The 26,483-nt window shown below is 44.9% G+C and overlaps 1 protein-coding gene across 2 annotated transcripts in view; it reads left to right on the forward strand.

The window, feature by feature from the left end:
* Positions 1-26,483, forward strand: part of FRMD4A (FERM domain containing 4A) — a 352,260-nt gene that overhangs the window by 249,581 nt on the left and 76,196 nt on the right. For both annotated transcript variants that reach the window (XM_015427238.1, XM_015427239.1), the window contains one exon: positions 15,619-15,695. In XM_015427238.1, the coding sequence (XP_015282724.1) occupies positions 15,619-15,695 (77 nt within the window). The remainder of the gene's footprint in view (positions 1-15,618; positions 15,696-26,483) is intronic.

Below are 26,483 nucleotides of genomic sequence, written 5' to 3' on the forward strand. Positions count from 1 at the left end.
CTTGCTTTTTCTGATTTTGTGATAAAAGCAGGCCACCTGCTTTACTATTACACATGCTAGGGGACTACAAAGAACTGTGGGAGCGGGATTTGGAAACCCTATTCTATCCCACCAAATCCTCCCTCCAGGATTCTGTGTGCTCTAAGGGAACAGGAACAGGCTGTTTCTTCCCTCCGTTTTTCTATTTAACTGATTCTCAAGGTCAAACCAGACTTCACATTTCTGCAGCTCCCAGCATTTTTTCAAACTTAATTAAAGGTTGCAGGGGTCTGAGAAAGACTTGGGCCATCTCACAAGAGGAAGGGGGTTAAACATTTCTGCCTTGTATCGTTTTCCTAATCTGAAACAATCCTGGTAAATCACAATTTGCCCCATTGGGAAAACTTAGATACTGATGGAGGGGAATCGAGCCAGTGTGAAGGGGAGGTTGGTGTGGAGTAGGGGATACAAATGGAATTTCCACTCTCTCATAACTCTTCATGTGCCATAAACTCGTAATAATTATGTGTGTGACCCCAGGTGGCAGATGGGATTTCACCAAGAAGGGATCATCAACACATGAAGCTGTCTTATACTGAATCAGACCCTTGGTCCATCAAAGTCAATACTGTCTACTCAATTGCTTGCCTGCTGCAATATATTTTTTAAGTAGCTCATGGAGAAATGGGGAAGTGCTCACTGGGAAGTTCCATCACTGACGTTGATGAGAACTAAAATGAGTTGCTGCTGTACTGGTGAGCCACAGGCTGGTTTTATTTTCTCTGTGTAGAGAAGTTGGGTGGGAAGGACATTCAAACATACCAAAGAAAAACATAAAAGCCATAATCCTACCAAGGGGCCAGTGCCCCAGTATCAATATTTTTAATTTTAAGATTTGGCAGCCTTTCTGCCAACTCACACATGTTGTGACAAAGACTTTGTGTCAACAGAAGCTGCTAACGTCTCCAAAGCCATGCTTGCTCAACTCATTTTCGCCCACATCAAAATCAGCGATGGACCATCCCAGTGAGCGCTTCCCCTTTCTCCATGAGCTACTTAAAAATATATATTGCAGCAGCAAGCAATTGTTAGAAACAGGCCCCATGAGTGTAATCCTCTACACCAGCCTTTTGTGTGAAGTCAGCCTCCCATCCTGCAATCTGCCTTTTTTTCTCATAAAGACATTCGTGTTCTGCGATTTTTTAAAAATCGAAGTCAGCTGGAGTCAGCTGCCTGTATTGTCTGACTCCTGGAAGTAGAGTCACAGCTTTCAGCTGTAAAGCACAGCTGTGTTGAGTGCACTAGAAGCACATGGTTTTGCTGGGAGGAGCTTCTGCTTGAGTGAATTGAGTCAGCTGCCTGTTGGGAGGGACCTCTGCTTGAGTGGGGAGCAGGAGAGAACCCCTCTAGTCTGAGTTTCTTGAAGGGACATACAAGTGCCACATCAGCAAGGAGGGTGGTGTGCTGCTGTATCCTAACTGCTATAGAAATCTGCACAAGTTCAGATGAGGACCCTATTTCACTCTAAGATATCTTTCAATGACTGCACAATTCTGAAAGCAGAAAGCCAGCAGCACATGGGGGCTATCCAGTGTTTTGCAGAGAGCACCACATGTATGATTTTCTACACTGGGTTTGTGCTTGCTGCATGAAGCTCATGGCTCTCAGGGAGCAGGTTCATTCCCTTGAGGCTAGGGTTGCCACCTGGAGAAGCTGAGGCAAAAAGAGAGTTTTAGGAGGAGACCTACAGGGACTTACCAGAACAGTCCCAGTCCTGTGCTTACAGCTCTCCTGCAGTTGTAGAGAGTGATGCCTGAGGAGGAGGGATATGATCCCCCAAGAAGGGACCTCTTCCTTGTGCAATGGACCAATATCCTCTTCTACCGAGGATACTCCTCTGGGGTTGGGGGGAGGTGGGCTTTTGGTAGTGAGTGATGCAGTTATTAGGAGTATAGAGAGTGGGGTCTGTGGCAGGTGTGTTGACCACATGGTAACTTGTCTGCCTCGTGTGAAGGTTGCGGACATCGCATACTGTCTATATAGATTAACAAATAGTGCTGGGGAGGAGTCAGCAGTCATGGTGCACTTTGGCACCAATGACATTGGGAAATGTAGACATGTGATCCTGGAGGAAAAAATTAGATTTCTAGGTAGAAAGTTAAAGGCCAGGAGACCTCACACTGTTGCCAGTTCCATATGCAGGGCCAGCTGGACAGGCACACATCAGGAGTCTCAATGTGTGGATGAGAAAGTGGTGCCAGGAGGCAGGGTCTAGTTTTGTTAGGCCCTGGGGAACTTTCTGGGACAGGCTGGCTTGAACTAAAAGGGAATCAGGTTGCCGGCTTTTAATATCAAAAAGATAGCAGAGCAGCTTTTAAACTAATTCCAGGGGGAAAGCCAACAGGAGCTGAGAGGCTCTGGCTCAGGACAAGCCAGTCCAAAGGGTTGATTGCGTTAACACTCAGGGTAGTATTGATAGGAACATAATAGAACTTGGGAGTGAGGGTAGGATGGCGAATGAGGACCATGTGTGGTGACTTAAGGGGCTGAGGGAGGCCAGGGTTGCTGAAGAGGGAAACACATTATAGGTGTCTGTCAGTGCTAGAAGTCTCTGAGCCAAGATGGGGGAGTGAAGTGCTTGATGCCCAGTGATAATAGGTATCTCAGAAAAACGGTGGAATGGGAAAAATATGTGAGATACAGTCATTCCTGGGTATACTTTCAATAGGCAGGACAGAGAGGGACAGGATGGGGTAGGTGCTGGGTTGTACATCAAAGAGGCCATAGAATAAAATAAGTTAGAAAACATCAGGGGAATTAACTCCTCAACAGAAGTGATATGGGTGGAAATACTGGGTCCTAAGGATTACTTACAAGTGGGGATGTACTATCGGCCACTGATCAAACCCTTGAGGCTGATCTTGAGATGAAGAAGGAAATAAGGGAAGTGACAAAACAGATAATGTTGTTATACTGGGAGACTTCAGCTACCCTCACAATGATTGGGTAAATGTGTGCTCCAGTCATGCTGTAGAAATGGGATTCTTGGATGTCATAAATGGCTGTGCAGTGGAACAGTTAGTCATAGACCCAACCAGAGCATTAGTAATCTTGGACTTGGTTCTGAGCAGGTCTCAAGACCTGGTAAGAGATGTACAGGTTGTTGCACCAGTTGAGAACAGTGACCAAAATGCTATTAAGTTCTGCATTCATATCAATGTAAAGTTACCCTAAACTCCAAAACTGTAATATTTGAAGTTACAGGAAAGTGAAATTGTAACAGGTGATGAAGAGAGGTCAGAACTGCTCAATTCCTACTTTTCCTCAGTCTTCTCTTGTGAGGGAAACAGTACTCAACATGGCAAAAGCAGAACACATGATGAGGGAAGGGAGTTCCAGCCTAGGAATTGCATAGAGGTAGTACATAAACACCTAGTTTCTTTAAATGAAACTAAGTCCTCAGGGCCAGATGAACTGCATCCAAGGGTACTAAAGGAACTCGCGGATGTAATTTTTGAGCCTCTGTCCATTATTTTTGAGAATTTTGGGGAACACATGAGGTGCCAGAAGATCGGAGGCGAGCAAATGTTGTCCCCATCTTTAGGAAGGAGAAAAAGGAGAATCTGGGTAACTACCAACCCATCACCTTGACGTCTATACTTGGGAAGTTTTAGAACAAATCATCAGACAGACAGTCCATTAGCATTTAGAAAGGATGGTTGGAATTACTAAGAGCCAGCATGGGTTTCTCAAGAACAATTCATGTCAGACTAACCTTATCTCTTCTTTAATGCTGTGGACATAGTTTATCTTGATTTCACTAAGGCTTTTGAGAAGGTTCTACATAATATTCTTGTTGACAAATTGGTAAAATGTGGTTTGGCTCCTATGACTGCTAGGTGGATCTGTAACTGGTTGACAGATCACACCCAAAGAGTGCTTGTTAATGGTTCCTCATCCTCTTGGAAAGGAGTGACAAGTGGAGTGCCTCAAGGATCTGTCCTGGGACCTGTTTTGTTCAACATCTTTATCAGTGATTTGGATGAAGGAATAGAGGGAATGCTTATTAAATTTGCAGATGATACTAAATTGGTAGCAAATACAGTAGAAGACAGAGTGAGGTTATAGGATGATCTTGACAGGCTGGAAACTGGGCTAAAACAAATAAAATGAATTTTAGTGGGGATAAATGTAAAGTTCTGCATTTAGGTAGGAAAAATCAAATGCATAATTGTAGGATAGAGGAGACTTGTCTTGGCAGTAGTGTGTGTGAAAAGAATCAAGGGGTCTTGGTAGACCATACACTGAACATGAGTCAGCATTGTGATGTGGTAGCTAAAAAGGCAAATGCGATTTTTGGCTCTATCAACAGAAGTACAGTGTTCAGATCACATGAAGTGATGGTTTCGCTTTACTCTGCTCTGGTTAGACCTCATCTAGAGTATTATGTTCAGTTTTGGGCGCCACAATTTAAGAAGGATATAGACAAGCTGGAACATGTCCAAAGGAAGGCAACAAAGATGGTGAGGTGTCTGGAGACCAAGTCCTATGAGGAAAGATTGAAGGAGCTGACTATGTTTAGCCTGGAGAAGAGATAACTGAGAAGTGATGTGATAACCATCTTCAAGTACTTGAAGGGCTGCCATATAGAGGATGGGGTGGAGTTGTTTTCTGTTGCCCCAGAAGGTCGGACTAGAACCAGTAGGTTGAAATTAAATCAGAAGAGTTTTCGGCTAAACATTAGGAAGAATTTCCTGACGGAGCGGTTCCTCAGTGAAACAGGCTTCCTTGGGAGGTGGTGGGCTCTTCTTCTTTGGAGGTTTTCAAACAGAGGCTAGATGGCCATCTGACAGCACTGCTGATTCTGTGAACTTAGGCAGATCATGAGAGGGAGGGCAGGAAGGGTTGCATCAGTGCTTAGTACTTGTGGCCCTTTCTTACATGTCCACGGAAATGCTGATTGCCACTTTGGGGTCAGGAAGCAATTTTTCTCCAGCCCGGTTTGGCTGGAGGTCCTGGAGGGCTTTTTGTCATCTTCTGGGTGTGGAACAGCGATCACTGGGGATGTGGAGGGGGAGGTATTTGTGTATTTCCTACATTGTGCAGGGGGACTAGATGATCCTGGAGGTCCCTCCCAATTCTATGATTCTTTGAATCTATAATGTCAAAAGAGGGAGCTTTTGTTGGAAATATGTGTTTGTTGCAAGGTCTAATTCAATCATTATAGGGTTATAGTGGTCTTGAGGGTATCCAGCTCCAGGATCTGCGTGCTGTGGGGAGATCGCTCCCTGACCTGAGCGATGCAGATCCTGGCTGGGACAGCTTCACCAGCAGTGCACTTTAAATCACACTGCAGAAGGAGCCAGACCCAGGATCTGTGTGTCTTGGATCTGCATGGTGCGGGGAGATCCTGCATGGATCTGCATGGTGCAGGCATGCAGATCCTGGCTGGGATGGCTTGTTCTGTGGCATAGTTTAAACTGAGCTGCAGAAGGAGCCAGACCCAAGATCTACATGCCTCGGGAAGATTGCTCCCCGAGGCATGCAGATCCTGGTTGGGACGGCTTGTCCTGCAATGCAATTGAAACCCAGTTTAAACTGCACTGCAGAAGAAGCCAGACCCAGGATCTAGACACAGATCCTGGCTGGGGCAGCTTCTCCTGCAGCCTGGTTTAAATCAGGCTTTATGAGAACCCAGCCGAGCTGGCGGGAACAGTCTCTCTCCCTGGCGCAGCCAATCCTTATTTTTGGGCTGTCTTCTGCAGTCCCTTTAAAGTTTAAAGGGACTGCAGTAAAAGCCCGACAAACAGCTGAGAGGCAGGAGCAATCTGCTTCTTCCTCCACTTTTTTTGGGAATCGACCGGTAATTCCCAAATATGGTGGGGATTTTGGGGGGATTTCCCCCCCCCCAAGAAAACCCAGATAATTTGGGATGCTGAAATATACTAAAAAAATACCAATAAGGTGTTTGGGGGGGATATTTTCGGTTTGGCTAAACCCAAATGCACACCCCTAGTGACTACTAGCCATGGCAACGCAGGGGAACTTCCATGTTCAGAGGCAGTCAGCCCCTGAATCCCAGGAACTCATTGTCATTGTGTGAGACAGGATGCTGGACTAGATGGACCACTAGTCTGATCCAGCAGGGCTCTTCTTATGTTCGCATGAAGCAGACTTTCAATAAGATTTCCTCAAACTCATCTCAGTGCTAGTTACAAAAAGTGAGGAGGCTTTCTCAAGCTGCTGAAAGGGATAGAGATCTCTGAACCTCTTCTCTGTCCCTCCATAGCATAAACCATGAATGTCCTCATGCACATACACAGATAAAAGAGGGAGTCTGCTAGAATTTTAAATCCCTGATTATTGCTCTCATTTAACTAGCCACAAGGACCTGGTAACATGCCGGTCATATTGTTCATGGAGGACATTTTCCAAGCTTGCACCTGGATTCCCTGTAACATTGTGTGCATCACGGAAATCCCTCTCCTACCCCAGTTATTTTGTGGATATGCCAATTTTATTCAAAAGCACAAAGGCTTGCTTTGGCTTTGGCTTCTGACCCAAGTGTGGCTTGTTAATAAAGGCACTAGCCCAGTTTCAAACTGCACACACACTTTCCACTGTCAAACAATCATTTCTAGAGAGAGAGACTTGTTTTCTCAAGTTAAATACATTTAACAGAAACTCACTTGCACATTAAGGCATCTTGGAGAGGGTAAAGCAGAGTTCACAGGTTTGTGGAAAGGAAGGTTGCCAGGGTAAATACTGGATATAGGTGCCAAGTTAAAAAAAACAAAAACCTTTTACTTTTAAACACCTATGCACAACGTTGTCAGACCCTGTCTATACGGGCCAAACTGTGCCTTACCCCTGGGACTGCATCACATGACATTTTCTTTTTTAATTGACAACTGCCAATTTGGTGGGAAGTCTGCATGGGCGTAGGATGGACATATATCCTCATCAAGAAAACAGCACAAAGGGAAAGGCTTAACCATGCCTCTACTTCCACATTGCAGCTTTGATCAAAGGAAGGACCCCGCCTCCACTCCTCCACCTCTACCCCAACTTCCCCGCAGCTGCTTTTCATTAAAAAAGGGGAAAGCTCATCATGACCTTCAATGACTTCAAAAGTAACTTCTTTTTCTCTCTGTATTCAGAGAATAGTGGCATCATTTAGAGTTCTCACTATACAGGTGGCCACATCAGAGCAAACGCTGTCACCACTAATGACTGTCCTGGAATAGCCAGCCTCCAGAAAGAAATCCTTGATTATTGACCACTTTCTGACTGTGTCTCCTGGGAATTGCCTGCATGATCCAAACCATGTTGTACCTAATTTTAAAACTGAGAGTTGCAAGCAGTGGGATAGTCATGCCATGCTTGTTAAACCTTTCTGTTGATTTCAAAGGATGTGGGATCATTCCAGGTCTGCCCTACTTAGGGCACACCAAGCCAAACACAAAGTAGATTTACTACTGCATGGATATTAGCCAATCAGGGCTGTTGGCACGGGACTGAGAAAACTGAGTTTGTCAACCTGCTGTCAGGTCCAAAAACATAACTATGTAAAACTTGGTGAGTCACAAATTGTGCTGGATGAGCCATCTAAATAACTAAGGATATATGGTTATTTCTGGGAGCCCAAACCAAAGTCCAGTAATTAGCACAAATCAAACCTCTAAATGAACTCCCTTTATATTTAGCCCATAACTAATTGTTTTAATGGGTCTCCTTGACTTGGGAATAATTAAATTGTGGTAGTCATAAAAAGGTTTTGACATGCTGACCTTTGAAGGGTCATGCTAATGATGCCCTAATGCATCAGTTGACAAATCAAATGCATTGATTTTTAAATGTATGCAATCAAATCAGTTAGACAGCTAAGGGAGTAAAGTAAACAGATGCATCAAACAGTCTAGAGAAGAGACTGAAGTATTATGTATGTCTCAAGGAATGTTATTGGATAACAAGCAGTTGTTACCATACGAATCACACAGAATAAGGGGTGGATAAGACCGGATTTGCACCTACAAAGGAATGAGGTAGTGATAAGCTGGTAGAAAGGCCAGACTACAGATGGAAGATCCCATTCTGGAATGTTCTCTTCTGCAGGGCTTTTTTGGTAGAAAAAGCCCACCAGGAACTCATTAGCATAATAGGCCACACCCAATAGCAGAAACAAATTAGCATATTAGGCCACACCTCTGACAGCACAGCTCATTAGCATATTAGGACACACCCCACATGTTACCAGAAGTGTGGTCATCCAACCACACACACCTTTTGCTTCTTATTCTGTTTACTTTGTTGTCAAAACCCTGGGCTTTTTTTGTAGCAGGAACTTCTTTGCATGTTAGGCCACACACCCCTAATGTAGCCAATCCTAATGAGTGTCTGCTGTTAGGTGTGGCCTATTATGCTAATGAGTTCCTGCTGGGCGTGGCCAACTCAGGAGCCAGCCGGAACTCCGTTCCTGTGCGTTCCTGCCCAAAAATAGCCCTGCTCCTCTGTATAAAACTCCCTGTAAGCAGAAAATGGGCACAGCAAGCAGAGCAAGAAGGTTTCTCCTAGCTGTTCTAGTTTTCTGTTTGCGTGTAGGTTTTTTCATGCAAATGTGCACTGAAAACTGTAATCCACCACCAGCCTTTCAGTCTGTTCTACTGCTTTATTCTTCAGCATGTCGAACCCAGGCACGGTTGCCAACCTCCAGGTGGGATCTTGAGATCTCCTAGAATTGCAACTGATTTCCAGGGTTACCATATACTTGGTGGATTCCCTACACATATAGGAAAATATTAAATCTATCAAAGGAAAAAAAGGCTTGTAAAGTACTGAGTAGGGATGGGCACGAACCAGGAAAATGTGGTTCAGTTCATGGTTCTTGGCATGCCCAGTTTGAAAACCACAAACCATCACAAACGTTTAGCAGCCAAATGAACTGGTGAGGTTTGTGCCCCATAGAACAGATCCTATGCAAGCTAGAGACATGAAACTTTAAGGGGGCTCTCCAGCTGACTTTCCTCTACCTGCCTTCCAAGTTTGGTGATGATTGGATTTACGGGGACCGAGTTACAGCCTCCCAAAGAAGGTGCCCCCAAGAAAGTGCTTTCTTGGGAAATAACAGGCCATCATTTTGACAGGTGGAGGTTCAGGAGTATATAGAACAGATCCTGTGCAAGCTAGAGATATCAAAGTCCCAGGGGAGCTCCCCCCCCCCCCCCGCCCATTCCACTGCTCAGCTACTCTTACTGTAATTCCCCAAGTTCTATAAACATTTAGAACGGGGTGACAAACATAAGGCCCGGGGACTGGAACAGGCCCATCCAGGGCTCTTACCCGGCCCGCAAACTACTGGTATGTATGGAAATATAAGGGACTGGCTCTCATTTGTACTATTCTAGTTCCTTTAAATAAAAAGGACTATGCTGATTCCCAGAAATGTCCAGCCGTACACACAATTTGAGCAAGATTTTCTGTATATCAGCTAAATTCAACCTGCCAAATCAAGGTGAGATATTTTAGAATGTGGAAAGAAGGGGCAAACTATCCATGAAGTGGGAGGTCCATGACCAGAGTCTCTTGCAGTTTTGTCAAGCTAATGAACAGCCTCACATGGCTGACTTGAAGATCATCTGAGTTCATTCTCTGGTAGTTCTCTTATATAATTTAGTTTAGCTCTTTGAGGAAGAAAAGACAGTTCCGCACTTTCCCTTTGGGTACACAGTGCATAAGTGTGCAATCTGTGCGAGGATTAAGCCCAGGGGAATTTATTCATCCCAGCCATATTCACAGTGCTGCACAAGGGCCAAGTTTCATGTTACACACCATGATTGGTCACCTAATAATTCTTGGATTGAAGGGAATCTCCATCTACAGAGGCAGCAAACCTCTGTATACCAGTGCTGGGAGGCAGCATCAGGGGAGGGCCTTAACCTCCATGCCCCCATATATTTAGTAGTAATAAATTTATTGTATATGGCCATAGGCCTTCACAATCCAAAACACATTTACAGCATACAACTGTACAAGTTTAAAATTCCTGCAATAACAGACATCTTGTTGTGTTGTTGCAGTCTGGGCAAAATCCACTCAAGTGCTAGTGATGATAATGAAAAAGTTCAAAAAGCAAGGGGAGAGTGAAGAAAGGCAGCCAGTGAGGTGGGAGGGGAGAAAGGGAGACATGATGAACTGGAACATATGGAACTATAAATGTGTTTTTAAATACTTAGCCATCTACTTTCATTATTAAACAATGGAATCCGATGGAATTCAATTATTAAACAATGGAAGACAATCCAAGTGTTCTAATTCCTAATCAGGGTCTTTTCGAAAGAAAATAAAATCCCAGATGAGCACAGAGAAATCTAATCTTTAAAAAAAAACATTTTCAGAATAAACCAAAATAATTTCCTTTTAATTTTCCTTTCTCCTCATCCCAACATGCCCCTTCTTTTTAAACACACATACACCTATGTGTGTGTGTGTGAGATAGACAGACAGACAGAGATAGAGGGATATCAAGTCTCAAAGAAAACAGCATAGCACGGTGATCTCAATGTAAATTGTACTTGTCATAAGAATCCATCTACCTACCTACCCACCCTCCCGCTGAAGAAGTGTATGAAAGCTTATACCTGAAATAAAACATTGCTGGTTTTAAAGGAGCCACGGGACTCAGACTTTGCTCTCTGTCACTCATTGCCTCCCCCTCCCTTTCTCCTAAAGGAGGAGCCCTCAGCCAGTGGTGGGAAGGGAGGCTTGGCAGGAAGCAAGAAACAGCAGAGGGAGCTGGGCAAAAGCAAGCTGCGATGCAGCAGCAGCCCCGGAAAAGGAAGCAGGAGGGAGCTAGTTGCTTGCGAGCCAGATACAAGCCCTGCAGGGGCTGGATCCTGCCAGTGGGCCATATGTTTGACACCCTTGTCATAAAGAGCTGTAGGATCCGTGCCGAGTTCACACAACAGGGTGCCAGACAGGCCTAGAATGTGCTTTGTATTGTAGGACAAAATTGGCAGAGTCTCACATGGTGCCTTATTTATCATTGCTGATCTTTTTGTCAAGGGAAGCCCAGAACCCCCTTGAACACAATTCCTGTGTCCACATGATGAGCATTCCCACCCTAAAAGTATCCCAGTGCTTGTTTCCTGGGTTGGGAGGGGGTACTATAACTAGACTTGAACCATTCTCCCATCTGGTGCTGTCTCATTCTTTGGTGATGCATTTAATTTTTCCATAGAGAGAAGCAGGAGGGGAGGGGGAGAGAGAGCCAGTTAATGATAGTCCAGCACAAGCAAGGTTTTCCTTCCCTGCCAGTTTTAGTCTTACAATATAGGGGACTGGAGAACACCATAGTTGCTCAGCAGCTTTTGCTGAGCTTGAAACTGAAATGGGTCTTTAGAAGCTGCATCTGGATGGAGGGAGCCTCTAGCCAATGGGTCACAACACAGCACTGTATTCCATGGGGGCTGTTCCCTCGCCCTTCCTTCCTTCTGTCCTCTCTTTTGCCTGGAGGAATGGGAAATTTGCACAGTGCAAGCATCTGGCATTTTTGAAATTCCAGAGTCCATGCAAGAGGATAGTTTGCTGATAACTTTGTTTTTTTAAAAAACACCTGTCATTGTACTGAGCTGGTTTTGTGCACAGTAACATTTGCAGCTTTCTTTTCTGACATGAAGGGATAGTTTACAGCCCTCTCTTATGGCCAGCCACAACAGTATGCTGCAGACATTGCACGTGAGGATGTTGGTTGAAGTAGTTGGTATACTGGCACTCTCCCAGCAAGGAAAAATACATTTTTTAAAAAAACCCAAACACTTCATCACAGCTCACTTGAAAGCTACAAAAAAATCTTATGATCCCTACCAAGCAAGGGGTCCTAGGATTGCCAGCTCCACCTTTAAAAATTCCTGGAGATTCGGGAGCAGTTCCTAAGAGAGCGAAAAGTTTGGGGAGAGGAGGAAGCGCAACATTTCTTCCAGGGAAACTGATCTCTGTACTCTAGAGATCAGTTGTAATTCCTGGAGAACTCTGGGACATACCTGGAGGTTGGCAACCCTAGGTGCAACTTTTTTGGGAACATGAAGTTGGCAGTCTTCCCCAGTTGCTTGTGCCAGGGATCTGCTACGAAAAGGTATGCTTCATGTACCTAGCATGGCTAATAGCTACTGATTAACTCACTCCCCATGACATTTTCTCTCCCATTTCAAAGCTAGTGAACATCTTGTGCTAATAAATTTCACAATTTAAATGCACGTTCTGTGCAGGAGTACTTCATTGTGTTCTGAAATGACTGTAAAAATTCATGTATGAGTTCAATATTGTAAAAGAAGGAGAAATATCTCCGCCCCCCCCCCCCAATTCCATTCATAAAAATATAAACTTGCTTCATGACTCCCTTCAGCCCCGAAACCCTTAAATGCAGGCCCTTCAGTGAAGATCCGCTCAGCTAAATACAATGCACCACCCATGGACAATAACCTGTCAGTGAAGCTTGGCAGACCTTCTGTTTTTATTTTCTGTGTGGATCTGCTAATCCAGCTGTGTTATCAAAAAACCTGACAATTTATTGATTTGCTTCATTTATACCCCACCTTTCTCTCTAATGGGGACACAGAGCAACTTCATTCATACATCATTCTCCTCCCCTCAGCCATAGGTGGTGGCAGGTAGACTGCACTTGGCCCGGTGAGTCACAAGTGTTGACTGACCTGTTTTGGCCTTTCTTTGTAGAGGAAATGTTGTCTAGACACGGCAATCCTAAACAGAGTTACAACTTTAAGCAGCATTGACTTCTATGGATTTAGAAGGTGTAACTCTGTTTAGGATTGCACTGATAGGCCCCATAGTCATTCTTTTGCACTGATAGAGAACCGTTAGAGGCTGTAGTTGCTTTTGCGTGTGGAGCATGAATGTTTCATGAGTGTGCATCTTGTCCCCAAGGCAGGGCTGGTATAAGCACCAGATGAATGATAACATTGAGTGGCTACACCCCATGCTGTCAGACCCTTGCACAAACTCACTCTCAACAACACTCTTCTTCCAGTAATTTGTTTATTGAGATATGTAGTTTGACACATGCACCTTTCCCTCAGAGTGGACCATAGTCATTTTGGTAGCTGCCTGCAAAGCATTCTGTTCCAGCTAAATTGTTCGTGTGCACTGGCTTAGCACTTGATACTTTATCAAGCAAATTGGCCCTTCCACTTGTCTTTATCAAGTGGTTAATTAACCTGGAGCACAATACAGAGTTGTAAGTCTGGTCAGTTCCTTCTGGTCTTTTGGGAGTGATTTTGTTTCTTATCACACTTAGGAATCTACATTCCAAAGAGTTATCTGGGGGGGGGGGGTTGGGGGGGCAAACTTGTCTTTAAGAAAGTTCCCTGCAGCACTCATTCATTTGTATGCATGCATAAAGGAACTACTGTTTTCAGAATTCATGTACAAAAATCAGGAATTCTGAGAAGAGATAGTAATTCCTGTGATCTATGGAAAATCTTTGGGTTGTTGTATATGCTTGTGAGAGTTTTCGGTTGCAATCTTAAGTATTAGGACTAAAGCTGACAATTAATTTGCCACTTTTGAAGTGCAGTTTTGAATCCCTGAGGTTGTTGTCACCCTCCCACTGATAACTGGCCATTGGACATCTATACCAATGGGCCAGAATCTCTCACAGCCAACTGATTTCTGTTGTTAAGCTGTAACCACCAATTTTAACGTTTATACTGTGTTTTAATTTTTTAATCGTATTTATTATAACATGATGTTAGCTGCCCTGAGCCCACTCATGGGATGGGCAGGGCATAAATACAATAAATAAATGAACAAATCTTATTATGATTGAAACTAGACAGGAAAGCCAGCACTGATAGATTTTCTGTAAACAAACTTAACAAATATTAGGCAATGACTTTAAGCAGTTAAGCTCAGAACATGGTTTTAAACATTTGCTTTCCTTTCCACTTATGCATGACTGCTGAAAGCATTGCAGGGAGCCTCACTACCTCCTGCCCCTTGTGTTGCACATAGTACACTGGCAGATAAACAGTTGGCAGCACCATGTGCTCCAGCATGCCCTTCCCTGCTACTCAAACAGGTAATCAGCCGGAGCCCCTGTTGCTGACCATCCATCATATTGATCTGGCTAAGGAGATGTTCTCCGGGTCAGGAACAGCAGGCATAAATCTGACATGGATCAAATACGCATCCATCGGCCAGTGCTGTTTCTTCTCTATTTTCAGTGCATTGATGTCAGATGTGCAACTCAGATTCACAGCCTCATCCCTGTTCTGGCATGAACACCTTTTAAATACTGACAGATGCTCAATGGTGGCATGCAGGTTTGGTGGGACAGCAAAAATTCTGCTTTGTTCATGTGAACTGTGGGAATGTCTTGAAGATGATTTTGCAAACAATGGGTGTGCATTCCAGTGAAATTATCACTGATTTCAAGTCTTTTAACTCTTCCATTTGAAACTGAATTCTTTATTTCAATTTCCTATGGGAAATCGAAATTAAAGGTGCTTAAGAGGTAGAGGTGTACAATTTGTACAAACCTTCTCCTTCAAAAAGTGGTAAGGAATTTTTCAAATTTCCTGTGTCATACATTCGTTTAGATTTGTGGCGGAGGATAAGTGCATGCTTGTGTTTCTGCACCTCACCAAGACTGTGTTTAGTACCCTGAAAAGTCTGTGAATCTAGCTAGCCCAAAAGATCACCAGCAGAATGTCTTGAATTTTATGACAGGTTTCTGAAACATCCCTCTGCCTCATGAAAGCTCTTGTGGCAATAAATTAAACAGTCTGCCACAAGACTCTGGGTTACTTTGGCTGCAGCAGAGAAACCCAGCAGCCATCCTTCTGGAATTTGCCCTTAGCTGTTTAGTTTTGGCATTAAAGAACGGAAAGGAACAATCGCCATAGTGCTTCAGTAGGACTGCAAGGAAACCACCCCTGTGCCTCTCTGTCCCGCCTCAGGTATTACATATTGGACATCTTTTTACTAGCTTAGTGTTGTGTGCTTATGTTGGGGGGTGGGGGGTTTTGAAAAGCCTGTATTTTTATCTCATGTTGCCTGGAATGAATTAAGATCCCCAGCGCCTCTGCCCTCCATTTCAGAGCTCCAGTCAGGAGCTCTTGCACATTAGTGGGCAGGAAATAGCGTCCCTGAGGGAGATAGGGGAATTTGAGCTCCTTTCCCATTTCAGCACTCTGAGGGGAGGAAGCTTCAGTTCAGCACTTCTGCAAAACCACCCCCACACATACACACACACTCACGACACGCCCCCCCCCCTTTTCCTGCTGGCAGACTCGAAGAAGGGAAATCCGTGCAGCCCGGAGCAGAGGCAAGGAGACGGAACAAAGGGAAAGAAAGGGCTTCTCAGAAAGGTCTGGTTTCATTCCTGAAGGGTGGGTGGGGATTCAGTGCCAGGGAAGCCCACACCCACAGCAGCGTCCTCCCGCCTGCAGCTTTCTCCAGAGTCACCTTCCCGCACTCTTCCCCCCTCCCAAGAGCAGCGGGCTGAAGGAATCTGGGAGTTTGATAAGGAAGAGTTGAAAGGAGGACAGCCAGAGGTGCTCCCCTCCTCCCTGTGCTCTGCCTCTCAACCGCCTTTTTTTGTGTGTGTGTTTCCCCCCCCCCCAGATCTTCCAATGGAGGCAGCTGGAGAACCTGTACTTCCGAGAGAAGAAGTTTTCCGTGGAAGTGCATGACCCACGCAGGTAAGACAGAAACCTCCCTTTCTTGTGCCTGAGTGGTTTGCGCATGGCGGTCCCCGTGGGAATCTGCCATGTGGGAGGGGGAAGGAGAGGACAGCAGATGGATTTTTCATGTGTGCCCTGAGGGCTTGAGGGTTTCTGAATCTTTGCTGCTTTTTGACTGGGTGGGCATGGGGTGCTTCATGGATGGCCAAACCTTCGGATCAAAACCTTGTTGATATCGATAGGTTTTTACATGGTCTCCCCTTCTTCATCCCCCCTGGAAAGTAAGCTCATGCCGAAGGCCAGTTCAAAGCTTTTTATCACCCCAAGGAAAGGACACTATCCCCTCCTGGAACCACGTTGCTGCCAGCCATGTCCCAGCCAAGCCTCCAAGCATTGGAGCCAGCCAGTGGCAGTGCAGGCCCAGGAGGGGATGCCAGGTAAGGAGTCACTACTGACTAGGAGCAAGCTGAGCCCCTGCAGTGCATCTGCCCCCTCTCCACTGTGCTGCCCTTGGGTGGGTTGGCCAGAGAATGAGCCCTTCTCAGGATCTCATATCTTTTTAACTCTGTGAAATGGATATCGTTAGCCAATGATGCACTATCATCAGAGTCAGTTGCACATCTGCAACTGTGAGATCCCAGATCCAAATGTTCCTTGGTTTGTGTTCCACTGCATGGCTTACCAAGTAAATTGGAGAAAATAGGCTGTGCACCATGTTACTCCCCAAACTGAGTTTTATAAGCATGTGATAACCAATTTTCTTTATGTTTGTGTTATTTTGTATTCTTCTCTCCTTTTGTACTGACTTTAGTTTTGTCTAATATAAGCTGTTGTCTGTAGGGACCATCTTTGTTGAGTTTAATACCACTGTTTATTGGAATTCACTGTACAGTCAACAGTCTGCTTATTGTAGCTTATAGAAATGGTTAGAAGGTTTATTCCAAATACAAGGTGCTATCTGTAGTACCCATGGAAATATTTCACGCACACACAACATACTTTCCTGAAAAACTGAGAACAGAATTATGCTGTGGAAGTATTGCAATTCATAGAGCAAACCAAGTTTGCTACCATGTTCTTTGAAACATGTTAGCTTAAAACCTTTTTATAGCTTACTATTCTGAATCTGAGGCTTTCCGAATCTGAGGCTTTCTGAGCTTACTATTCCTACCGTATGTTGTGGCCCGTGATGGCTTTCCCTGTTTCCAAAGACACAATAGACTCCTAATAAGGAGCTTGGGAAGTAACAACTGTAAGTCAGCTCTAGTTTAATTCCATTTTAAGTTCTAAAAGTAAAGTCGGCCAAACCTTGGATACTTAAATCTGGTGACTGGAGCTGTGAACAAGCAATCTTTCTACAAACCCAAAAAGGGTCCCAGGTTTGCAGAAAAATGTGAAATCTAAAAAAAATGCATTGAAGGGTTTCAAAAAGCCAAAAGTGATAAAAGGAACGCCTGTAGCTTTAAGCAACAAGTTCCTTCAGTGGCTGTTGCTAGGCAACCACAGCATTCCAGGATTCAGTTTCTATAAGTAAAAGGCAGGAGGAGGGGGCAGGGCCTTTTCCAGGCCTATTTTGGTCCTTGAGGGGGACCGCATTGGGGCCAGGCCTGGCAAAGGTTGCCAGCTCCAAGTTGGAAAATTCCTGGAGATTTTGTAGTGAAGTCTGAGGAGTGTAGGGTTTGGGGAGGGGACAGGCCTCAGAATGGTATAATGCCACTGAGTCCATTCTCTGCAGCCATTTTCTTCAGGACGACAGGCCTCTGTTGTCTGAAGTCCAGTTGTAATTCTGGGGGATCTCCAGGCCCTACCTGAAGCTTGGCAACACGAGGCCTGGAAGCAAACTCTGGGTGGCCTGATATCACCTGACTTGCATGTAGGGTTACCAAGTCTACTTACCTTGGCAGCGGGGGAGCCTTGCTGGGCTCTGGAAGCTCTTTGGTGATGTGCGCGCACAGCGCGCCGCCAGCACATCACAGGAAGTGATGCGCTACATCGCTCACGTTGGGGGCATGGCCCAGATCGTCGGAGGGATTTTCTCTCTGACGATTGGGGCCACGCCTCCAACGTGAGCGACGTGGTTGCGTCACCTCTGGTGACGCAACCACGCTGCGCTTCAGGGGGGCGGAGTTCCCCCTGGGGCCCGATTCTGCGGCGGCAGAAATCGGTCCTCCAAAGTGGGGGTTTACCCACCCCCGCCCCCACTTGTCAGCCTGACTTGCATGACTCAACTAGGCATGGCTGCTTGCTGCTGTTCAACAGCAGCCACCCCACAAAAGCCAGTGTGGTACAGCAGTTAGAGCTTCAGAGTAGGGTCTGTGAGGCCCATGTTCAGATCCCCATCTTGCTGTGGAAGCTGACTGGGTGATTTTGGATCAGTCTCATACTTCAGTCCCAACCTACCTCACAGGGTTGTTGTGCAGATTAAAAAGAAGGCGAGCTAAATAATGTTAGCTGCTTTGGTCCCCACGGTGGAGAAATATCATAGTTTTCCTAGGCAGAGGCTGCAGTGGGGGATGAGCCAGAAAGCTGAAGACAGAAGGGCAGATCAAGGTAGGTTGGCTATTGCCGACACCAGGTTGGGAAATTCCTGGTGACTTGAGGGGTGGAGCCTGGGGAGCATGGGGTTTGAGGAGGGGAGGGACTTCAGAAGGGTGCAACGCCATAGACTTCAGTCTCTAAAGAAACCCATTCCTCTATGGGAAAGGGTTGCCAACCTCCAGGTGGGGCTTGAAGATCACCCCTAATTGCAGCTGCTGTCCAGATGACCAAGATCAGTTCCCCTGGAGAAAAGGGTGGCTTTGGAGGATGGAGTATATGGCATTATACCTTGCTGAGGCTGCTTCCCTCCCCAAACCTCACTCTCCCAAGGCTCCACCCCCAAATCTCCAGGAATTTTCCAAACTGGAGCTGGCAACCTTAAGGAGAATGGATCTCTATAGCTGGGAGATCCATTGTGATTCCTGAAGAGCCACCACCCCTGCCGTTTGGGGGGGTGGCAGCTGGGAGAACTGCCTCCTCTGCTGTGGAGTAGGAAGGAAGCAGGTGGGAGACTGGGGAAGTGATAGGAGCAGAAAGAAAGAGTGATGGGGTTGGGGCAGAAAGAGAGAGAAAGTGACAGGCATGCAGGAGAGGAGAAAGTAAGAAAAGGGGTGGTCAGAGGGAGAAAGAGTAAGAGACAGAGAGAAGTAAGGGTAGAGGGGAAGAAGCAAAGGGGGGGGGATGGGTTATTTGCTCCCACAACTTTCTTGCAGGTCCTCACTTGTCATTTATATCATCACAGAGATCCCAGTTGTTCAAAATATTAATTTTGGCCATGATCCACCAAGAAGTTTTACTATGCACACCCCATCAAATGCATGCAAACAATGCAGCAACACTGTGATTCTTAGCAGTGTTGTTTCAATGTTACCGTTATTAGGAAGATTGCATACACACTTGCACAAAAGTGTCCAGGGAGGTTCTGTCCCTTGTGATTAGGTTTCTAAAAAGGAGTAACCTCACTGGAACAGCTGATCTCTGTGTATCACTGGAAACATTAATTATGGAGCTCAGTTCTTGGCAAGATCACCTTCCAGGAGTAGGAAGAAAGTAATATATACCATAAATTTAGAAAACAATATGAAATATTATTTTATTGGACTTACTTTATTGGTATAACTGCATGCAGTCTTTCAGATTGTACTGAATCATCACCTAGGTGAATTGGAAAAATGCTTACTGTCTGTATAAGAGCCAACATGGTCTAGTGATCAGAGTATCAGACAAGGATCTAGAAGACCCAGGTTTGAACCCCCGCTTTGCCATGGAAGCTTGCTAGGTGACCTCAGGCCAGTCACTAGCCCTCAGCCCAGCCTAACTCACAGGACTGTGGTGAGGATACAATGGAAAATGGGAGGATGTTATAAGCCGCTTTGGGTCCTCACTGCGGAGAAAAGTGAGGTATAAATGAAGTAAATAAAATAAGAAAAACAATAGTGTTACTATCATATGTGATACTATCTGTTTAGTTAGGCAGTGGTCTGATCAAACCTAATTCTACATGACTCAAAGATTTGCATATGCACAGACCACCCGAAATTAAGCCGTAATCCCACAGTATGCCACCCATATACACTCTGCAGTACCACAACAATGTAGCTGTGTATGTTCTGCAATTCGGCACAAGCCCAGGAAAAGCATAAAAATATAGCATTAGGTACATCATTTAGCTTCCCAAGGATCACAGTTTTCATTTTATTATAAAAACCCACATTTCTAGCTCTTATTGCCACAAACGTAGGCTTGAAAGTATGTTGTGAAATCTCAGGAGCCAGAGAGATTATTTCATAATGTCAGCACTGGTCAGTGACTTGGATAGCTGGTTATAAATTACCTACATTTGTTCAGCAGAACCAAAATAAATTTTGTGAAACTGGCTAGGCTGCTCAGTTTGCATAATTTATCCCGGTTGCTCAAAGTGGTTCTTAAAATTATAATATGAAGTATTTTGGCACAAAACGTTTAATTAATTTTTTTAACCACCACTTGTACACACCACCAATGCTCCCTCTAAGCTGTGGAGTCTTGTGAGCAACAATTCTACTTTGTGAGCTACTGGCATGAAAGCTGTGGGCTAGTGATTAGGGGACTGCATAAATTAGTTTGCTCTGGAACCCTCCTTCCTAAGCTAAGACAAAAATGTGTGAGCCGGAGGCTAAAAAACTGTGAGCTAGCTCCCACTAACTCAGCTTAGAGGGAACACTGCACACCACCCTTTATAAAACACATTACCTTATTCCCATTGTACGATGTGTTTGAGGATAGCTGTGTTTACTGCATTTATCTCGGTGAATGGCTCTTAAAAATACCCAGTCAGTATTTGTAAAAATACAATGCAGTGCAGCAAGTTTGTCCTGTGTCCGTGATAGGCACTGCACTCATTTGAAGTCTGAAGGCATGGAAACAGTTAGACTTTGCATCAGGGCACAGCAGAATTCCTTTCAGCACAATATGCCTGTGATAAGAATGAGACGTGTTAATCTCTAATGTTGATTGGCAGAACAGCGTTGGTGGGAGTGGGGAGAGAATAGTGTGCCCTCCATCTCTGCTTGCATAAACCCCCAAGCTAGGGTCCTTTGCTTCCCCTTAATACATACAGGAGGGTTATTGGGTTCTTAATGCACACTGGGCTTGCAGGCTTTAGCTCGTGCGATCCTATGCCTGTGCTGCTGGTGAAGATAGTCAATATCATGGTGCTCTCCCAGCAGAGAAAAGACATTTAAAAAAACAAGGAGCTGAGTGCATCGCAAGAGCATGGACTCCACAGCAACACCGATCACATCCTCAAATGGTGAAGTGCTAGTTTTCTGTCTTCATGAGGGTAGACATGTTGGCCTGCAGTAGAAGAGCAAGACTCAAGTCCAACAGCTCCTTAAAGACCAACAAGATTTCCATGGTATGAGCTTTTGAGAGTCAAAGCTCCCTTCCTTAGTATGCTAGGAACACACATACATCTGAATTTGTAAGCCACCTTGAGCTATGAGAAAAGGAGGGTCAAGAAATAAATAAAATGTGCCACACATGGAAGGAGCCAATCAGTGCAGGGCAATGATGAACTGCATCTGTGATGTCACCATGCCCTGCCCACTGGGCCCCAGAACAAATCAAGGGATGAAACGAAGGCAACATTCTGCCATATTCTGGGGACTTCTACATATGGGGGTCCAAATCTCTTTCTGCCACCATCCACCATTTTATTGTATGGGTGTCAAAGAAATGAAGATTGGACAGTCCAAGCATGTCTCCCTAGACCCCTCCATAGCTCACTTGGGAGAAGGAGCCCCACCAAGCCTGTGATACTTCCCATGGGAGTAATGCCTCTAGGAGTAGATGAAGCTTATTCAGAGGTCAATGGGAACAAAGAAATAGGACAAGAAACACAAGAAGGCACAACAGAACAGCAACAGAAAATGCCCATCACCTCCCCAAGAACTCTGTGGGAAAAGCACTGTTATGGGATATGGGTTAGTCGCTCAGGTCCCACCAGGGGAGGGGATATGGCGAAGCTCATCTGCTAGCTAATACCAATCCCAACAGCCTCAAAACGGAAGGAGGAGGCAAGTCTACAGCCCACACATCACAGAAGTTAACATTCCTCTATTTCACAGACAAATGGGGGCATAGGCATGGAGACCTCATGAGACATCTTGATGCACAGCCTTGCTACCTGAAAAGGGGCAAGAGAAACACAGGGATCATGCTCTGCAATAGCAAGAGGCAGCATGTGGGCTCATGCTCTCTGTATGTGATAGTAAACCATGGATTTGAAAGAGTGGTACCATGCTCTTTGTGTTCCCATCTCCCACCGTCTGTCTCACACACACACACACACACAGCTACCATCTTGGTGTTACTCCCTGTTTGGGATTTACCTATTATGGAGAGAGTGTAGTGATTAGGCCAATACTCACACCTCCCCTGTAGGAAGCTGAGGTGGAACTGTGTTACACATTTCTCTCTGATAATGCTTCTCCATGGAGCCGGGTCTGATCCTGCAAGGAAATGGCTCATTTGTCCTGAAATAGCAGTGGTTGCAATAGATTGGTCTGCATTCACCCAGAAGCATGTCTACACTCCCATTGTCCCCACCTGTCTGTGAGTTTACATTGGCATGCCATTGTGCTAGGGTTATACTGATGTCATGCTGGCATATCTCCAAGGGGCTGCTTTTCTGCACTAAACCTGTGCCCTGCTGTGGGAGACTCTGCTGCCTAGCTAGGACAGCCAGTTGGCTGCTGTGTGAAACAGGGTGTTGGTCTAAATGGGCCACTAGTCTGATCTAGCAGGCTTTTCTTAGCTACTGGTTAAGGAGCTTAGGTTATAAAGCAAAGGGGAACATATAGCAAAGAGATGGAAGACAATTAGGAGCAGCTCATCTTTAAGGAAAGGAGTCCCCTTGTCTTGCATACCTGTGTGGGGTGCATTATTCCTCCATCCTTAGTTGAAGGAGAAGAGTGGTGATTCCTGTGGGGCACCGGTGTCCTGAGATGGAATACTTTGATGCTCATCCAGTGTTCACCTGTTTGTGAAAAGTGCTCCTGTTTTGTAGCAAGGGCCACTCCTCCAGAGCCCTGTCACCATTGTTTTGACTTGTGTTTTCTATGTGCACAACATGAGAGTAGAGCAACATAGCTGTCATTTCCCATATATGAAGATCCTGGCTAGGGTTTATATACTGCTCAGGAGTGCTGTGGCTGGTTGCAAACGAAGAGCCAAATGGCACAATAATTTTTTTTGACATGTCGGGTCTGGGTTCCCCACCCCAGAGCCGCCAACAGAGGAGGGCCAAAATTCAGGGGGGCCAAGTCAGCTAGAGGGCCCTTGAAGCCAGCCTCAGGATGCATCCAGCTGAATGTCTTTCCATTTGTTTTTAAAATGTAGTTCTGGCTGCAGCCACTAGGGGTACAAGGAAGCCTGAGTACACTAAAAGGAACTCTACTATCAGCTAGACATGCCTTTCTCCAAGACTGAAGCAGACTTCCCTAACAGATCATGCTAAGCCCATCAACCAAGCCAATACTGTTGCAAGACAAAACAGCATGCTGATGCCTGCTACAGTAATTGCCAGCCTGCAGGTCTAACCTTTTCCTTTCCTTGCACACAGCTTAGCCAGATCTCGCAAAGCGTTAGGATGCTGCAGCAAGATAAAACAACCTTTCCATCTGTTTTCCTTAATTTCTCAGTTCTTGGTCTCAAGACCTTCTAATCCTTATCCTACTTGGAATAATACAGTAGCAAATCTTTGTTAATATTATGAACAGAAAGGGGGGAGGAGTTTACTATTTCACCATGATCTAACAAAGTAGTAAAAGGATGCTTCCCCCCTGCTCCACCTTTTACATGCATAGTAATGAAACATTAATCTGTTCTAGTGGTTATACACATTGGAACAGAAGTTAGAACCCCCAGTTCAGGCACTGGGTCGTTATCATTATTACTGTGTTGGTGGAAGATCTAATAACCTACTTTGTTATATGACAAATGTAATCTTTTTAATATTAAAATTATATTTATAACAAATACCATACCTAGTCTTTCTCCCCAGTGGAGCTGCATAGTTCTGTCCTCCACTTTATCCTCGCAACAACCCTGTGAGGTAGGTCTAGCAGAGTGTATCACCTAACAACCGTCTATGGCAGGATGAAGATGTGCGTATTAGAGACACGTGACAGGTTGCTTAAAATTACATGTTGCCTGTCATGAAGATAACCTGGCTCAGGGCATTCTAATTCCCTTCATTTTTGGCACTGCAATTTCCATCATCATTTTGGGGCTGGTGGCCCATTTTCAAACATGTAGCATTATTATCTGAGTTATGCCTGCCACAAACAGAAATCCTTAGCTTCCATTACAAATAGCATGGGGTGGTGGTGGTTGGTTTCACCTGAGCTAGGATTTTCTGATGTCTTTCCATTTTGGCCCTGGAACTCCTACAATCATCCTGAATCTGGTGGCCAGTTTTGTGTCTCCTAGTTTTATTCCCTGATGAGTTATGCTTGCCAGCATGGTGTAGTTGTTGAAGTGTAAAACTAGGATATGGGAAACCCAGGTTCAAATCCCCACTCTGCAATGGAAGCTTGCTGGGTGATCTTGGGCCAGTCACTCACTCTCAGCCTAACCTATCCCACCTGGTTGCTGAGAGGATAAAATGAAGGAGAGGAGAGTTATATAAGCCACTTTGGGTCCTCATTGGGAAGAAAGGTGGGATATATTAAATAAATAAAGGAAAAATAGGTGGACAGGCAGGCCAATTATTTTATTAGTGTAGATTCATGGTAACAGCAAGCCAAATGGTATGTTCTGTTATGATATTTGGTTTGGATGAGGGTCAAGGTAGAATCTTTGTCTGAGAGCCCATGGTGGCTCTCGAGAGCTCTGCCCCACCCAGCTTGTTTTCCCCACAGTCCCACCGCAGCTGCAAGGAAAAGTGTTTTCAAAACATATGTGTAGTTTGGGCCTTAGTATCCTGAGGTGCACCATGGCAGGAGGCAGTGGAACAGCCAGTTGTTCCTCGCTCCTGTTTATTTCAGGGGGAGTAGTTCTGTTGTCAAAAAGTTATGTCGGACTTTTCGGACTTAGGTGGGTTTAGAATGCTCACTAAGTCACCAGGCCTTGATGGCATACATCCAATAGTTCTGAAAGAACTCAAATGTGAATTTGTGGATCTCCTAACAAAAATATGCAATCTATCACTAAAATCTACCTCCATTCCCAAGGACTGGAAGGTACCTAATGTAACTCCCAACTTTAAAAAGGGTTCCAGAAGAGATTTGGGAAATTACAGGCTAGTCAGTCTAACATCCATACTGGGTAAATTGGTGGAATCTGTTATTAAAGATAGAATTAGTAGGCACATTGATGAGCAAAAGCTATTGAGGAAGAATCAACATGGATTCTGTAAGGGAAGATCTTGTTTCACTAAACTTTTAGAGTTCTTTGAGGGGGTGAACAAACATGTGGACAAAGGGGACCTAAAAGATGTTGTTTACCTTGACTTCAAGAAAGCTTTTGATAACGTTCCCCATCAAAGGCTCTTAAGTAAACTCAGCAGTCATGGGATAAGAGAGCAAGTCCTCATGCAGATTAAAACCTGGTTAATTAACAGGAAACAGAGAGTGAGTATAAATGGGCTGTTTTCACAGTGTAAGATGGTAAGCAGTGGGCTACCGCAGGGCTTAGTTCTTGGTCCGGTGGTTTTTAACTTGTTCATTATTTGGGATTGGGAGTAAGCAGTGAAGTGGCTAAGTGTGTGGATGATATGAAGTCGTTCAGGGCAGTGAGAACCAGGGAGGACTGTGCGGTGCTCCAGAGGGATCTGTCGAGGCTGGGGGAGTGGGCGTCAATGTGTCAAATGAGGTTCAGTGTGGGCAAGTACAAAATGATGTACATTGGAGCCAGAAGTCCTAACTATAAGTATATGTTGATGAGGTCTGAACTGGCGGTAACTGAACAGGAGAGAGATCTTGGAGTTGTAGTAGATACCTCACTGAATATGTCAACTCAACATGCAACGGCAATAAAAAAAGCCCAATGCTATGCTGGGGATTATTAGGAAGGGAATTGAAAAAAAATCAGCCACTATCATAATGCCCCTGTACAAGTCTATGGTGCAGCCTCATTTGGAATATTGTGTACAGTTGTGGTCACAGCACCTCAAAAATATTGTAGCATTGGAAAAAGTGCAGAAAAGGACAACTAAAATGATTAAGGGGATGGAACACCTTCCCTATAAAGAAAGGTTAAGGCGCTTAAGGCTCTTTATCTTGGAGAAACGAAGACTGAGGGGTGACATGATAGAGGTTTACAAAATTATGCATGGGATAGAAAAGGTAGAGAAAGAAGTACCTTTCTCCGTTTCTCACAATACAAGAACTCTTGGGCACTCAGTGAAATGAATGAGCATTAAGCTTAGAACAGATAAAAAGAAGTACTTCTTCACCCAAAGAGTAATTAACCTTGGAATTCACTGCCAAAAAGAGAGGTGGCAGCTACAGGCATAGACAGCTTCAAGAGAGGATTAGATAATCATAGGTATAGATGGAACAGTATGTCAGGGCAGTGATGCTCTGTATTCTTGATGCTTGGAAGGGCCACAGTGGGAGGGCTTCTGGAGTTCTGGTGGTCCTCCTGATGGCACCTGGGCTTGTGTGACACAGATTGTTAGACTGCATTGGCCATTGGCCTGATCCAACATGGCTTTTCTTGTGTTCTTATGTTCACTCCACCATCTGCATCACAATTTTGCCCCTATGCCAGCTATACTGGCTT

This window comes from Gekko japonicus, unplaced genomic scaffold (genome assembly GCF_001447785.1).
Source record: "Gekko japonicus isolate JY-2015 unplaced genomic scaffold, Gekko_japonicus_V1.1 scaffold1247, whole genome shotgun sequence".
Taxonomy (NCBI): domain Eukaryota; kingdom Metazoa; phylum Chordata; class Lepidosauria; order Squamata; family Gekkonidae; genus Gekko; species Gekko japonicus.